General features: G+C 39.3%; 1 protein-coding gene across 1 annotated transcript; it reads left to right on the forward strand.

Annotated features, from left to right (window-relative positions):
* Positions 1-3,826: 3,826 nt before the first annotated feature.
* Positions 3,827-9,802, forward strand: LOC311497506 (sialic acid-binding Ig-like lectin 5; the record flags this gene model as incomplete). The annotated part of the gene is made up of 8 exons (XM_084557824.1): positions 3,827-3,872; positions 4,170-4,508; positions 4,642-4,953; positions 6,714-6,977; positions 7,379-7,765; positions 8,080-8,152; positions 8,396-8,489; positions 8,568-9,802. 8 exons carry the CDS (start codon positions 3,827-3,829, stop codon positions 8,997-8,999), a joined length of 1,947 nt encoding a protein of 648 aa, XP_084413950.1. The 3' UTR covers positions 9,000-9,802.
* Positions 9,803-14,674: the final 4,872 nt, after the last annotated feature.

Genomic DNA, 14,674 nt, shown 5'->3' on the forward strand with positions numbered 1-14,674 from the left:
TTTCTTTGCTATTAATTCAGTTCTTGTTTGACATTATGAGCTTCATGGGATAATTATGATTTTCTCAATCAGGCTATGATAAGAGGCTATAATTATAGTGCTGCATGTTTTAATGAGACTTTTATGATTTTTACATCTTTATGTGAGTTATCTAATTGTGAATTCAGTTTGTGAAGTCAGTTTCTGACATATCCTTATTGGATGGCTGATGTGGCCTGTGTAGTGGATAGATTTGCATTGTGTTAGCCACTGTTAGCCACAATGAATCAATTAAAATGATCACATGATTGATTATAGAGTCTTTTCCTTCTGTGTTTAATAACGTCAATAACTTTTGTAGCATCATTAATATTTAACAGCATGAAATGAGAGTTGGTGTGAACTCATTGATGAATGGCACTAAAGGTTTAAAACTGTGTGTACAGACAATTTAGAATCATATCTGTGCACATGTACGGTTCAAGCATGAGGCTCATTGTGACCGTGACTGCTTCTCACCTCCATCATAGAGATCTTCACTCATCCATTCATTTCTCATTCTTCATCAGTCTGTAACCACTTGTCCTCTGGTGGGTTGCATGGAGACTGGAGCCAGACATTTACACTCTCACCTACAGCCTACAGTCCACACAGAAAGGCCCTAGGCCGATGGATTCAAACTCAGAACCCTGTTGTGAGGCATCAGTGTTAGAGATCTGTAATCTGTTCATTTATAACAAAGACTTTTCTCATCATTATGTAACAATAAACAGTTTGTGTCAGAAAAGTTGGTTTTTGTGCTGGAATTAGTTGAAATTACAAAGATTATTAGACTTAAAACATACAGTCCTATTTGGTGACAAGTTCAGAAGATCTCATAAGCATATTCTCTGTGAGTTCCTCATTTTTTAGTCACTTCTTAAACACTTCTTCAAAGTCTAACCTCCCTTATGAGGAAGATGTCTTTTCTACAGACCTCATGAAAATGGAAGTTACTATATCTTTAATGTGGCATAACTGTAAATAAAAGTTTAACACAAGGTTAATATAATGTTCAATGATCCTTTGATTTACTGGGATTAATGATCATATTTATAAAATTAATGGCTAAAGGTTAAAGAGATCCACTGGGGAGTGTGAGATATTTTCCTTTTCCCAAATGTGACACTTAGTCCATCAGTCCACTGTGTTTTAGAGGCTGTTGTAGCTGAGTCTATTAGAAACATGTTCTGCTGGGAAACTTTTGGACCTTGCATTCATATGGATGTTACTTAGACATGTAGCACCCACCTAGACCAGACCAGGCAGCACAGCACAAGGTGTTGACCTGGCTTCCAAATTTACTCGTTCCCAAACTGATCCAAGTATCTGTGGGGTGATCCACAGAGGCCCTTCCCTTCAACCCATAGGACCCAAAGGCCCCCACTAACAACATTCTGTTGACGTCCATTAACACCTGGTTTGTAAAGAGATTATTTAAAGATCATCAGAGTGCACTGTTCCTAATTTAAATAAGTCATTCTTTAGCATTTCCGTGCCTGTTATAACATCTTTCAAAGTGATAGATATACTGTAGTTAACTTCCAATGTTTCTGGTCAAACTGTTTCGATACCTAGCAGGAGCCAATGTTTTATTGATTTGTGATTGTCTAAAAACTCTGAAATCATGGTAACCCTAATCACATCGTTTGAAGAGAGTAAACAGTTAAAACAGCACTGATACTATCAAGTGCTCTTTAAGGGTTAGGGTTAAGTCTTTAACCCTGAGTCTTTAAATATGTTTCTGTGTTTCAGGTGTCCAGTATGGACAGTGGGGAGTCAATATGCTCCAGACTGACAGACAGAGACTGCACTACAACCCTGAATAATATGGTTTCTGATAACCACATAGAGATCACCTCAGAATGACACAGGTCTGAGGATCTTCACAGTTAATCAGTCACAGGAGAGGGAACTTTCTACACTGCTCTGCACTTGTCAGGATTTCCTATGTGTTTTTTCCCCTCTTTTTTCTTGTTGGGTGTGTCTGTCTCTCCGTGTTTTCTGACTAGAGGTTGGTAAGTCACTTGAAATCCCCACAGATGTTTAGGTACTGCAACAATGTCCTGTTAACTGCATGAGCAGAAAACTCTCTCTGACAGAGCTGTCATTATTTCAGTTCAAGAATATGTGGACATTGATTATTGATTATATTCAATAAAATAAAACCCTAAATTTGACTTTTAGTCCATTAGGCATGTTCATTTACTTTCTGTAACCGCTTCTCCTGGACAGGTCTCCAGTCTATCACAGGGCTAACACAGAGAGACAGACAACCATTCACACTCACACGCACACCTACGGCCAATTTAGAATCACCAATGAACCTAACTAGCATGTTTTTGGACAGTGGGAGTACCTGGAGAGAACCCACACAGACACAGGGAGAACATGCAAACTCCACACAGAAAGGCCCCAGAACCCAGAACCGTCTTGCTGTGAGACATGTTTTTTTTTTTATTAAAAATGCATATGTCTTCTTTGACATATGAATTTCTGTATCTCCAAACAAAGATGAATTCCATCATTCTATCAAAACTGACTCATATCAATCAAAACATTGTTCTGAATGTAGGCTAATATGATAATGATTAGATTAAGTGACTAATTTAACACCTAAACCACTTTTCAAAGTAGGACAAAGTAAATAACTAGAAAATCTATTAAAACTACAAATGATCAAAGACTAAAACTAGTGACAGCTGCACTGATCAGTTCAACAAAACCTTTATTTGATGGCATATCTCCAAGTGTCCAGTTATCAGATTATCAGTCTGGATTCTAAAATAATGGAAACATCCCAGAGCTACTATCAGTCTATTTAACGTCTGCAACAAAGTCAAAGATTCTTCCTTCAACATCATTTCTGAGAGAACTGAATGTCTACAGCAGCTCAAGGTGAGAAAAAAGGGTGGTCCTGGTGAAATACATTTCTAATAACAAGTCCATAATATCTTATTCTCTCTCTCTCATTGGTTTCTCTGTGAGTTCCTCTTTTTTTAGTCACTTCTTAAACACTTCTTCAAAGTGTAACCTCCCTTCTGAGGAAGCTGGCTTTTCTACAGACCTCATGAAAATGCAAGTTGTTCTTTAATGTAGAATAACTGTATATCAAAGATTAATACAAGGTTAATATAATGTTCAATGATCATTTGATTTAGTGGGATCAATCATCATAGTTACAAGCTTGAAGTCAAAGAAAAAGGTCAAACAGTTCCATTGAAGAGGTGAGATCTTTTCTTTTCTAAATGTGACACTGTTAACAGTACTCTGTGTTTTGGAGACTGTTGCTGCTGAGTCTATTAGGAACATGAAACACATGGAATGTGGAACAAGGAATTATATCAAATGTTTGTCATGACTGCTTCCAGAATAGAACTTCCTGTTTTTATTCTCTACTGTCTTTTCATCTTCTGGACATTGCTAAATAAAAGTGGGGAGTGTTTTTCAGTGAATATCATTTTGGAGAGCTTAATTTAATGAATTAAAATTTTGTTGACTAAAAATCATAATAATGAACCACTGTTTCCACCAATGAGAGAACCATATGTGATGTATTTGATCTGATACCTGAAAGAAATTCAGTTCTGTTTTAAATACTGTTTTAAATAAAGTTTAATGCTTTTTCACTTTTTGTCTTAAAAGAAATAGACACTTTCTTGATTAATATTTTACTTGAAAATAACCAAATATATAGAGAAGAATTTCTTCAATGTCTTTTAACAGCTTAATAGAAGAAATGAACCAAACGTGTTTCATGTGTAAACTCCAGACTCCTTTAAACTAGACTTTCTCCTGACAAACAAAGATGGCTGGAGCTCTGACTTTCCTTATCATTGGCTGTTTGCTGCAGGGTGAGTTCAAGTCCATTAACACCTGCTTTGGAAGATTATTTCAAATGACCACAATACTCTTTTGCTAAGTTCAAGCATTCATGCTCATTGTCTCAATGTCTGAGAAAACATCCTTCAAAGTGAGATTTGCTGTAAACTACAAAATAAATCAATGATTTATTATGTGAAGATCTAAAATAACTGAAACCATGGTAACAGTAATGACTTTGTAGAGAGTGAGTATCACTCATTACCACTAGACTGCTGCTGAGAACTACTGTTTCCTTTTCTTCTTTCTAAACTGTGTTTGTGTTTCAGGTGTCCAGTGTGGACAGTGGAGAGTCAATATGCTGCAGACTATAGAGGTTCTGAGAGGATCCTGTGTGACCATCCCCTGCTACTTTGATATAGAGAGCACATATAACAACTATTTAGATCAGACATGTAAAGCAATGTGGAGAAAGAAAAGTAACGATGAAGATGTGTTTGACAGTAAAACGAGAAAAAATGGAGAACTGATGGGAGTACTGACAGACAGAGACTGCACCACAACCCTGAATAACATGATTTCTGATGACACATATTACTTCAGACTGGAATGTAACGATCCCTTGAAATACGGCTTCAAAAATAACGTAATCAACATTGTGACCAAAGGTAAATTTTGATATCTATTGTTATGTTTTGTCTTTTAAAGTTCCCATCATTTAGTTTCATTCAGCTGTAGATTTACTACAAATGAATAATCAATGATTATTTATTGACTGCTCCAACTGTTCCTTCCTACCAGCTGATCCTCCCTCACCCACTCTGACTCCGTCCACACTGGAGGTGGAGGAGGGAACCTCAGTGAGTCTGACGTGCTCTGCTCCAGCTCCCTGTCTGTCTCATCCTCCAACTCTGACATGGAGCCCCAGACTGGGTGACAGTCAGGAGACACTGCAGGAGAATCAGGACAAAACTAAAGTCCAGACCTCTGTTCTGACCTTCACTGCTTCTCACCTCCATCATGGACGGAAAATCTCCTGCACTGCTGTCCACAGGAAACAAGATGGCAGCCCTGATGCATCTGTTACCACAAGTTTAACAGCTGATGTTTCCTGTGAGTTACTTTGTCTTCTGCTAAAACTCTAAAATAATAAGATTGTCTACAGGAAACAAGATGGCAGCAATCAATCAAGCAGCAGTAACACTTCAGCACTTACTGTTTCATGTGAGTTCATTTATAACATTAAATCTCATCAGTAGCACTTTAATAATCATTTAGTTTTAAACCAGTTTAAATTGAATCCTCTTTGTCACTTATAAACAGTGACAGGTTTTAGAAAGATGGCGTCTGAGCCTAGAAAATGGTAATGTGTGATCAATATATGAATGGCGCCGTACTATGGCGACTCGGTATTGCTCTCTGTTTGTTTCATTTCCAAAGCCCACCAGAGGTCACACTTTCTCTGTCAGCTGAGGAAATTTGGGGTCAGTAAAGCAGGCATGATCCACTTCTATCGGGCTACCATTGAAAGTGTACTCACCTTCTCCATCTTGGTCTGGTATGGTAGTGCCACCAGCCAGGACAAACAACGGCTTGAGAGGGTAGTGCGCAGAGCCTCAAAAATCATTGGCTGTAGTCTGCCTACCATAGCCTCACATTTCATCACCAGAATTTCAAGGAAAGCCAAAAACATCATTTCTGACATCTCCCATCCAGCACACCATCTATTCACACCGTTACCATCAGGGAGAAGGTTCAGGAGCATAACATGTAAAACATCACGTTTTAGGGATAGTACCTATCCACAAGCTATTCGCCACCTGAACATGCACTAAGCACTAAGCACTTTATGAGTTAACTCCATAACCTGGTTTAACCCAACCTTACTACTGCTTCTGTACACCATGCACTTTTTTTATGTGTGTTAAGTGTTGTTACCTCTGCTATTTATGTGCCTATTCTTTTTTGGCTTTAGTACTGTGATGCTGTGTTGTCATTATGTGTGTTACATGAGAGCATACCAAAACACATTCCTATCAACTGTATTGTTATATTGTTGAAATGGCTATAATAATAAACTTGAACTTGAACTCAGTACAAACTAAGGTTAGGTGCAGCCCTAGGTTGAATCTGTGTCTTTGGGAACAAACTACCTCCATGTAGATGGAGATGAATTTCAGTCTCTGAACTGAACTGTCTCCTCCAGACTGCAGTGTCTCCTGTATCCACCACACTGTTTCATGATGATCCTTAAAGAACTGTCAAACTTTTAGTGCTCTAAAATGTGTAGCCATACATAACACTACCAAGACTGTTATGTGCTTTACTACAAAATTCTAATCAAGAAAACATATTACTGCTAAAAATAGAATGTAGCCCATTAATGTAGGCTGTCAAACGACTTCTCTGTGGTATAATATTTATTCATTTATTTGTTTATTCATTTCCTATTACATTTTTTTTTGATTGATTGATTAAGTTTATTTAAGTGTCAAACACCATGGTGCCCAGCCCACATGGGCTTATTAGACACTGAAGCAATAATTTACACAATAGTCTCCAGATAGCCACGTACACAGAGATACCCAACATAACACCACTAAAAATAAATACAAAAATAAAAAAGCTTGTTAAACTGGATACAGAATACTTTGTCTTAAATACCAGGCCTTTTCTATAAATTTGGCCAAAGCAAAAAAATCATTTTCAAACAGCCAGCACAAAATCTCTCCTTCATATTGCCAAAATATATCAGGGTTTTTTAACTGAATTGATTCAAAAAGTGAGATCCTTAGGTCGCAGTATAAGGGACAAATATCATAATTTACATTAAACTGTGGCACCCATAATAACATTTCTTATTTATTTTTCAGATTCACCTAAAGACACCACAGTGTCCATCAGTCCCTCTGGTCCAGTACCAGAGAACAGAAATGTGACTCTGACCTGCAGTAGTACTGCCAACCCAGCAGTAAGGAACTACACCTGGTACAGAGCTGACAGAGACCAGGAGACTTTGATTGGGACTGGACACATTTTAAACATTGAAGCCTCTAAAGTCAGCAGTCCTTTTTTCTGCAAGGCTGAGAATGATCTTGGAGTTGGACGATCCAATGACACACAAATAGATGTTCAGTGTATGTATCAAAAATGTTTCAAAAAACAGAATGTGTTTCTGTAACAGGCTTTATTGATATCCATATAATTATTTAGACATTATTTTAAATACAATCTAGTGATGGGGTTCTCTATTTTTGATATTCCTATTTCATTAACTGAAAAGAAAAATATGTATAAAATGATTAAACCCATCTGAAAATCTATGTGGGGTGATAGAAATCCATGGGGACATATTTCTGACTGTGTAGTAGCTACCAAATATCTGGGCTTGGATGATCATCAGCCACTCAACATACAGCACATACAATTGATCATTATATTGTGATTTAGACAGATCTGTCAAAAGGCAGAGACTTTGACAGGAAATGTATATGTTTAAATCAATTTCTACAAAACATTTGAATAATTATTTTCTCAGTAAATCTTTCGATTTCATTTAGACTTTTCTTGATATGGCTTCTTTTGGCTCTTCTCTCCACTTTCATTGCAGTTCCTCCACAGATCCTGGCCTCATCTCACTGCAACAAAACTGAAAGTCAGGTCACCTGTTCCTGTGAGACTGTGGGAAACCCTTCTCCTACTTTACACTGGTATTTGGATGGGAGACCTGTCAATCAATCTGGAGAGTTTTTAATCAGCAGTGAGTCTCTAAATGACACAGGCCTGAGGAGCTTCATCACTGTCAATCAACTAAAGGAGAGGAGTCTTCCCACCTTGCTCTGTCACAGCTTCAACTCTCTGGGATCTGCCAGGCAGCAGTTTTGTGTCAACACCCCTGAGACTCAAAGTTCTGCAGAAAATCAAGGTCTGTTTTTTGTATGCTTGTGTTATTGGTGGAAGACTGAAATGATTCAAAGTAAATCAGACAAACCTTAGATATGTCATTGTATGTCAACAGTAAAGCACCCAGATACAGTATAGTAGTTATACAGTAAGTATTGACAAAAGCAGTACAGATGTTTCCCCAGAATCTTGTTTTCATCCTGACAGTGGTACGTACATGATTATAGACGTCCAATATTAATCTTAATATCTGAGATAACTAACCAAGCAGAGTTTATCAGGATAATTATCCATCTGAATTACATCTTTATATTAATATTCAATTTTGTGTTTCAGGTCAAGTGACGTTGGTAGTGTTCATCACCACTACTATCACTTTACTAGTTCTAGTATGTGTTCTGCTCTTCAGGTAAGATGCCAAAATGCTCAGGTGACCCTACAAAGTAATGGCTTCGTCATGGGGGGGGGGGGGGTAGTAATACTAGATTTCATGTCAATCAAACATTCACCAACCCCCCATGTAACATGTCTATCATACCCTTGGTGGTTACTTTGATCTCTACCAGAACACTTTTATTTCACTCACCTTTGTCTTGAAAACAAAGATTAACCAAACATACCCATATTCTAGACATTGTACTGTATGTTTCAGGACTCTGAAGACTCACCGTGACAGTAAGAGTCAGCTCACAGGTGAAACCAGCCCAGCTGCAACAAGCCAACATCTGATAAGAGAGGAAAATGAGGTACTCTGAATAGATACTCTTTGTACCCTTGTTTAACTAAATAAAACTCTGTCACTGACATGTCCTCTGTAACTGTAGGTACCCAACGAAAGAGAAGAGGACATATATGTCAACACAGATGGGTTGAGACAAGCAGACAGCGCTCACCCTGGAACTATCTCTGAACAAAACGGAACAAACTTGCCAAGTGCTGGGCCAGAAAATGTACAAGGAGAAAGCCAAAGCTCAGAGAAGAATGGAGAAGGGAGTGATGTGGTTTACGCTAATGTAAGTTGGAAGAAGAAAAGCAAGAAAAACAAGGTAGAAGACTCTGTGGACATGAATCCATCTGGTAGCTCCTATCTGGAGGAGGAAAAGTACATGGCAGAGGGCATGTGCAAAAATTTTGTAAGCAACGCAATGGTGATGGGAAACCTGTATGATGAAGCAGAGCCTAGAAATGAGGAGAAGGAAGTGGAGTGTGAATATGCTCAAGTTAAATTTAAGAAGAAGAGCACTAGACATAAATAGACTGTTTTGTATTGATGGCAATCAGTGCGTTTACATGGTCTTTAGTATCCCGATTTTGAGGCTTATCCCGGCTTTGAGCATATTCGGGATATGGTGTTTACATGGAGCACAGCGAAACCCGGTTATTCATATCCCCGTATACATGATAAATACCAGTATCCCGTTTTCCGATCGCTGCATCCCATCTGCGCATGCGTGTTTTACGTCTTTTTCAATGTTTTCCAACGCGACCTAACTTGTTCAACGGAGCGAGGTGGAAAACCAGCGTCACGTAGCTTTTCCGCAACAGATTTGAATACATAAGCATTTCTGTGTTTTCTGCATCTAAACACGTCGTTATGTTTAGTTCTTTCATTACTTTAAGGCAAAATTCTGTCTCTTCGTCGCTCCAAAAGTGAAACGTTCTCGTTGCCGCCATGTTGTTTGTATATCTAGTGCGTCACTTGGCGTCACTCGCGCCTGCGCAGACAGTGGGCAGCCGTCAGAGATCGGGATAAGGTGTATACATGCTTCAGTATCCCGGCTTCTATCGGAGTACTCCAGGTAGCAAAGCCGGGTTTCTTGAAATCGGGAAATGAGCATATCCCGATTTCTGAATTCGGGATATGGTGTTTACATGGACAAACACGAAATCGGGATACTTCAATATCCCGATCAAATTCGGGATACTAAAGACCATGTAAACGTACTGATGCTGAAAAAGAACTACCATAATTTCCGGACTATAAGGCGCACCTGAATATAAGCCGCACCAGCTAAATTTTGGGGAAAATACAGGTTGTTCCATATAAGCCGCACCGGACTATTAGCCCCTGGTGTTTTAATGTTTAATTACCGTAAGGGTTTCTTCTACCACGGAGGGGATTGTTGGGACAGAAATGACTGTTTGGAAACGCAAAGCGTCCCATTTATTTACATTTGAGAAACACTATAAATCTTTCAATCAATCAATCGATCAAACTTTCACATCTTTGACATTACAAACAGCATTTGTGCAGTGCACAAATAATAGCGCATTTCCTGCAGTCATAGTAGCCTACCGTAGTAGTGCAGTATAACAAACAAAGCTTACAACCCTTGACGAGGCAATGGCTAAATTTAATTAGTTTTTAACGGCAGCAAAAGTGCAGTAACCCGCTGCTCAACTAAATAACCAGCATCTTTTTCGAAAACAGCCAACACAGCAGTAAAGGTGCAGTAACACGGCCGTTTACTGTATCAAAATAACCAGCCTACTATACCAGAAAAGTCAGCCAGATCGATCGCCTTTAACTTAAAAGCAGCTCTCGTACTGCATTTGGACTCACTTGGTTTGTTTTGCTCTCGTTACCTGGCGCAAACTGTCTGTCTCGCTCTTGCGCTTCCATGATAGTGCGCCCCTGGTGACCGTTAGCTGTAAAAATCCATATATTCTGTCCTGGCAGTTGTGTCCGTTACAAAGCACTGCATAGCTAGCTAACGAGAATAGAATGAAGAGCGGGACTTTTCTTCCATGAAACTTTACTTTTCAATTTAATTTAATTTCTTTTCCATCTCTCACTTTCCATTCAGATCCGTAAAACTACAAAGACATAAAAATACAGAAAGTCACTAAGTGACGCCTCTTTAAGCTGTCAGACATATTACATAAAGTAAACGACAGTTATCAGATTTAACGATCTCATACCATACATAACGGTATTTGGTTGCTAGGTTACTAGGTATAGGTAGCAATATACAGAGTGGCCAGACATGACATGCTAACACACAAGTATTCATATATTAAAACAAACATTTTGTTACTTATTATCTTAGAAATATTAACTGTAACAGTTATGTAACTCTTTCATAGTATCTTATTCATTTAACACTTACGGACGTATTTACTCCAAAGATCAAATAAATAAAATAAATAAAACGAGGAAACAGCTGTTGCACGCTTCTCATCAAACTGACGAGTAACTGACAGGCAACGGCTATGTTACAAAGGAATACATGTAGCGGTAGTACCGAATTCTAGCACCAGGTGTCACCATAGCAACATAAACATAATAGAAAAACAACAATTACACAGGAGTCAGAACACTCCCCGCCTGGTATAATTGCTATTATACCACTACATTTGCTTTACTTAATCGTTTCTGATGATCAACACTAGAAAAGAGTAAAACCATATCACTGATAGGTCTCAGATATTCCTTAACAGTCCCTTCTTTTGTTGTCTTGACCATGACCTTACGAACTCTGCTGTCACTGCTGGAGAAGGCCTTAGTGACAAGTCCAACAGGCCATTCGTTGCATTTCACCTGACAGTCTTTGAGCAGGACAACATCACCTTCCTGAAGGTTGGGTTTGTTCTCAGTCCAGACATAATTCCACTGGTCTGATGAGGTGGATTTTCGTATGCATGTTACTCTGTTTGCTACATCCACCCGTCTCCTTGGTGAGCGGGATGGCAGTGGCGCCACCCAGTGGTTTTCATCTCCAAGGTGCACTCCTTTGTCCATCACGTCCAGGAAAACATTGTCTTCGATGGAGAGGGCGATCTTTTCGTCATCTGCGTTCCTCGTGAGGACACTGTCTCCGAGGCTATTTGTGGCAGCACTGGAGCATGGTGGTCTGAACTCACACGATGAGGCAGGTAAGTGCAGAGAATGAGGTTCTATCTTCTCTTTCAGCTGGACATTTTTAGTGCATGGAGTGAAGAATGAAGCTCTGCCATTGGACAGCACGTTTGTCTTGTAGACGTTGACTTTAGCAGGCTGATGTGCTCCGTCAAGGCAGATCTCTCCCACGATAACCCAGCCCAAATCTAAGCGCTGTGCATAGGGTGTGTTGTGGGGTCCGTTGTACTGCTCACGTACCTTGTGCACACTTAAGATGTCTCTCCCCAGGAGAAGGAGGATCTGAGCATCTGGATCTGGGGCTGGAATCTTGTTGGCCACTGGAGTGAGGTGAGGGAAGTCCTTGGCTAGCTCAGGTGTCGGGATTTCTGCTTTGTCGTCTGAGATGAGATCATCTTTGTTTGAGATGGGGGGGGAAGTCTTCAAGCCTTTTCAGCAGAGCGTGCTCGATGACTTCAGGGCAGCCGTAGCAGTCCTCAAGGCGCTCCCAGATGATGTCGACTGCCTTCGCTGGACTGGTTATGTGGACTGACCTGAGGCGCTTGGCCTGTATGGATGACTCTGGGCCGAGCCATTTGACAAGGAGGTCGAGTTCTTCTCGATGCGTTAGGTTGAGGTCATGTGTGATGCTCTGGAAAGATGTTTTCCATGCCCAGTAGTTCTCTGGACGGTCGTCAAATTGGGTAAATCCTGAGCTGACCATTTCTCTCCTTATCAGGTAGGTGGCGAAGTCAGGCATTGGAGGGGGTGCCCCAGGGTAGACGTCTGATGCCGCATAAGAAAAGGGACTTGGGGGGTTGCAAGCTGGTGTTGGATGGGTTGGTGCAGGGCGAATTGGTGGAGAGCGAAATGGTGGAGGGCAAACTGGTGCTGGGCTGACCGGTTGGCCGCAGGGTCCAAAGCAAGTGACAAAAGTAGCGGCTTATAGTCCGGACATTACGGTAGTCTTGCTGTCTTACATGTATGTTTTCTTGTTGTGTAACATTGAAAGGACACAACACTGTAAACCAAAGTTGAGGAAGACACAAAAATGTATTCCTAATATTACCAGACGCCAGAGTGCACAATAAACCTCCATCTTGAAGGTCCCCCATCAGTTGAAGGGTGCAAAAATTTGCCCCAGTCTTTTTTCCAACACATGGGAAAAGACTGAGGACTGGCTGGTTGATTTGATAAATGTACCAATGCACAGCAGCATCTTAGTCTGTGGGACAGTCTGGCTCTATATCAACACAGTTTAGAGTGGGGTTAGTCTGCAAAGCCTGATGCAAAATTGTGTCAATATTAACATGGTTTGAAATGACACGTTATTTATCATCATGGTAAATATTCATGGAACATATTTTTTAGTTTGTAGTTTTTTTTTCTAAAAATGCAGATGTTAGTCATATATAAGTTAAATATCTGTTTTATATTATTTGTTCAAGTGTAGAGACAGGATGATATGGAATATATACAGTACCTTAATTGTTAATATTTTTCTTTCTGTCTTGAGTTACATATGTGTATTACTTCAAGAACATCACAGTGGTCCTTTTGGCATGCCATTCTAGAAATTCTAATGCATGACTGCTAACTGTAATGTGTTATGACCTATCTGGACATATCACAGCCTGATGATTCTTTTCTTTGCTATTAATTCAGTTCTTGTTTGACATTATGAGCTTCATGGGATAAATATGATTTTCTCAATCAGGCTATGATAAGAGGCTATAATTATAGTGCTGCATGTTTATGATTTTTACATCTTTATGTGAGTTACCTGATTGTGAATTCAGTTTGTGAAGTCAGTTTCTGACATATCCTTATGGGATGGCTGATGTGGCCTGTGTAGTGGATAGATTTGCATTGTGTTAGCCACTGTTAGCCAAAATAAATCAATTAACACATTAATGATTGTAGAGTCTTTTCCTTCTGTGTTTAATCACGTCAATAGCTTTTGTAGCATCATTAATATTTGACAGCACAAAATGAGAGTTGGTGTGAACTCATTGATGAATGGCACTAAAGGTTTAAAACTGTGTGTACAGACAATTTAGAATCATATCTATGCATATGTACGGTTAAAGCATGAGGCTCATTGTGACTGTGACTGCTTCTCACCTCCATCATAGAGATCTTCATTCATCCATTCATTTCTCATTCTTCATCAGTCTGTAACCACTTGTCCTCTGGTGGGTTGCCGGGGGACTGGAGCCAGACATTTACACTCTCACCTACAGCCTACTGTCAACACAGAAAGGCCCTAGGCCGATGGATTCTAACTCAGAACCTTGATGTGAGGCATCAGTGTTAACCACCACACCACTGTGCCGTCCATAGACATCTGTAATCTGTTAATTTATAACAAAGACTTTCCTCATCGTCATATAGACTTACACTTAGACTTAGACACACTTTATTTGTCATTTTGATTTTCATCAAAAAGAAATTTCGGTACAATGGCTCATAGTACAGCAGGAATATTTAACAGATATAATAAATATAAATATCTAAGAAACTTGAAATGTATGAACAATGAACAGTTCGTGTCAGAAAAGTTGGTTTAGTGCTGGAATTAGTTGATGAAGTTCATCAAATACTAATGACTGAAACTAACAAAGTTTATAAGAGTCAAAACATACAGTCTTATTTGGGGATAAGTACAGAAGATCTCATTAGCATATTCTCTGTGAGTTCCTCATTTTTAGTCAGTTCTGTAACACTTCTTCAAAATGTAACCTCCCTTCTGAGGAAGCTGGCTTTTCTACAGACCTCATGAAAATGTGAGTTACTATATCTTTAATGTGGCATAGCTGTAAATAAAAGTTTAACACAAGGTCAATATAATGTTCAATGATCCTTTGATTTTCTGGGATTAATGATCATATTTATAAAACTAAAGGCTAAAGGTTAAAGAGATCCACTGGAAAATGTGAGATATATTCCTTTTTCTAAATGTGACACTTCAGTCCATGAGTCCACTGTGTTTTAGAAGCTGTTGTAGCTGAGTCTATTAGAAATATGTTCTGCCGGGAAAGGTTTGGACCTGGCATTCATGTGGATGTTACTTAGACATGTACCACCCACCTA

The sequence above is a fragment of the Chelon labrosus genome (assembly GCF_963514085.1).
Source record: "Chelon labrosus genome assembly, chromosome: 12".
NCBI classification, from domain to species: domain Eukaryota; kingdom Metazoa; phylum Chordata; class Actinopteri; order Mugiliformes; family Mugilidae; genus Chelon; species Chelon labrosus.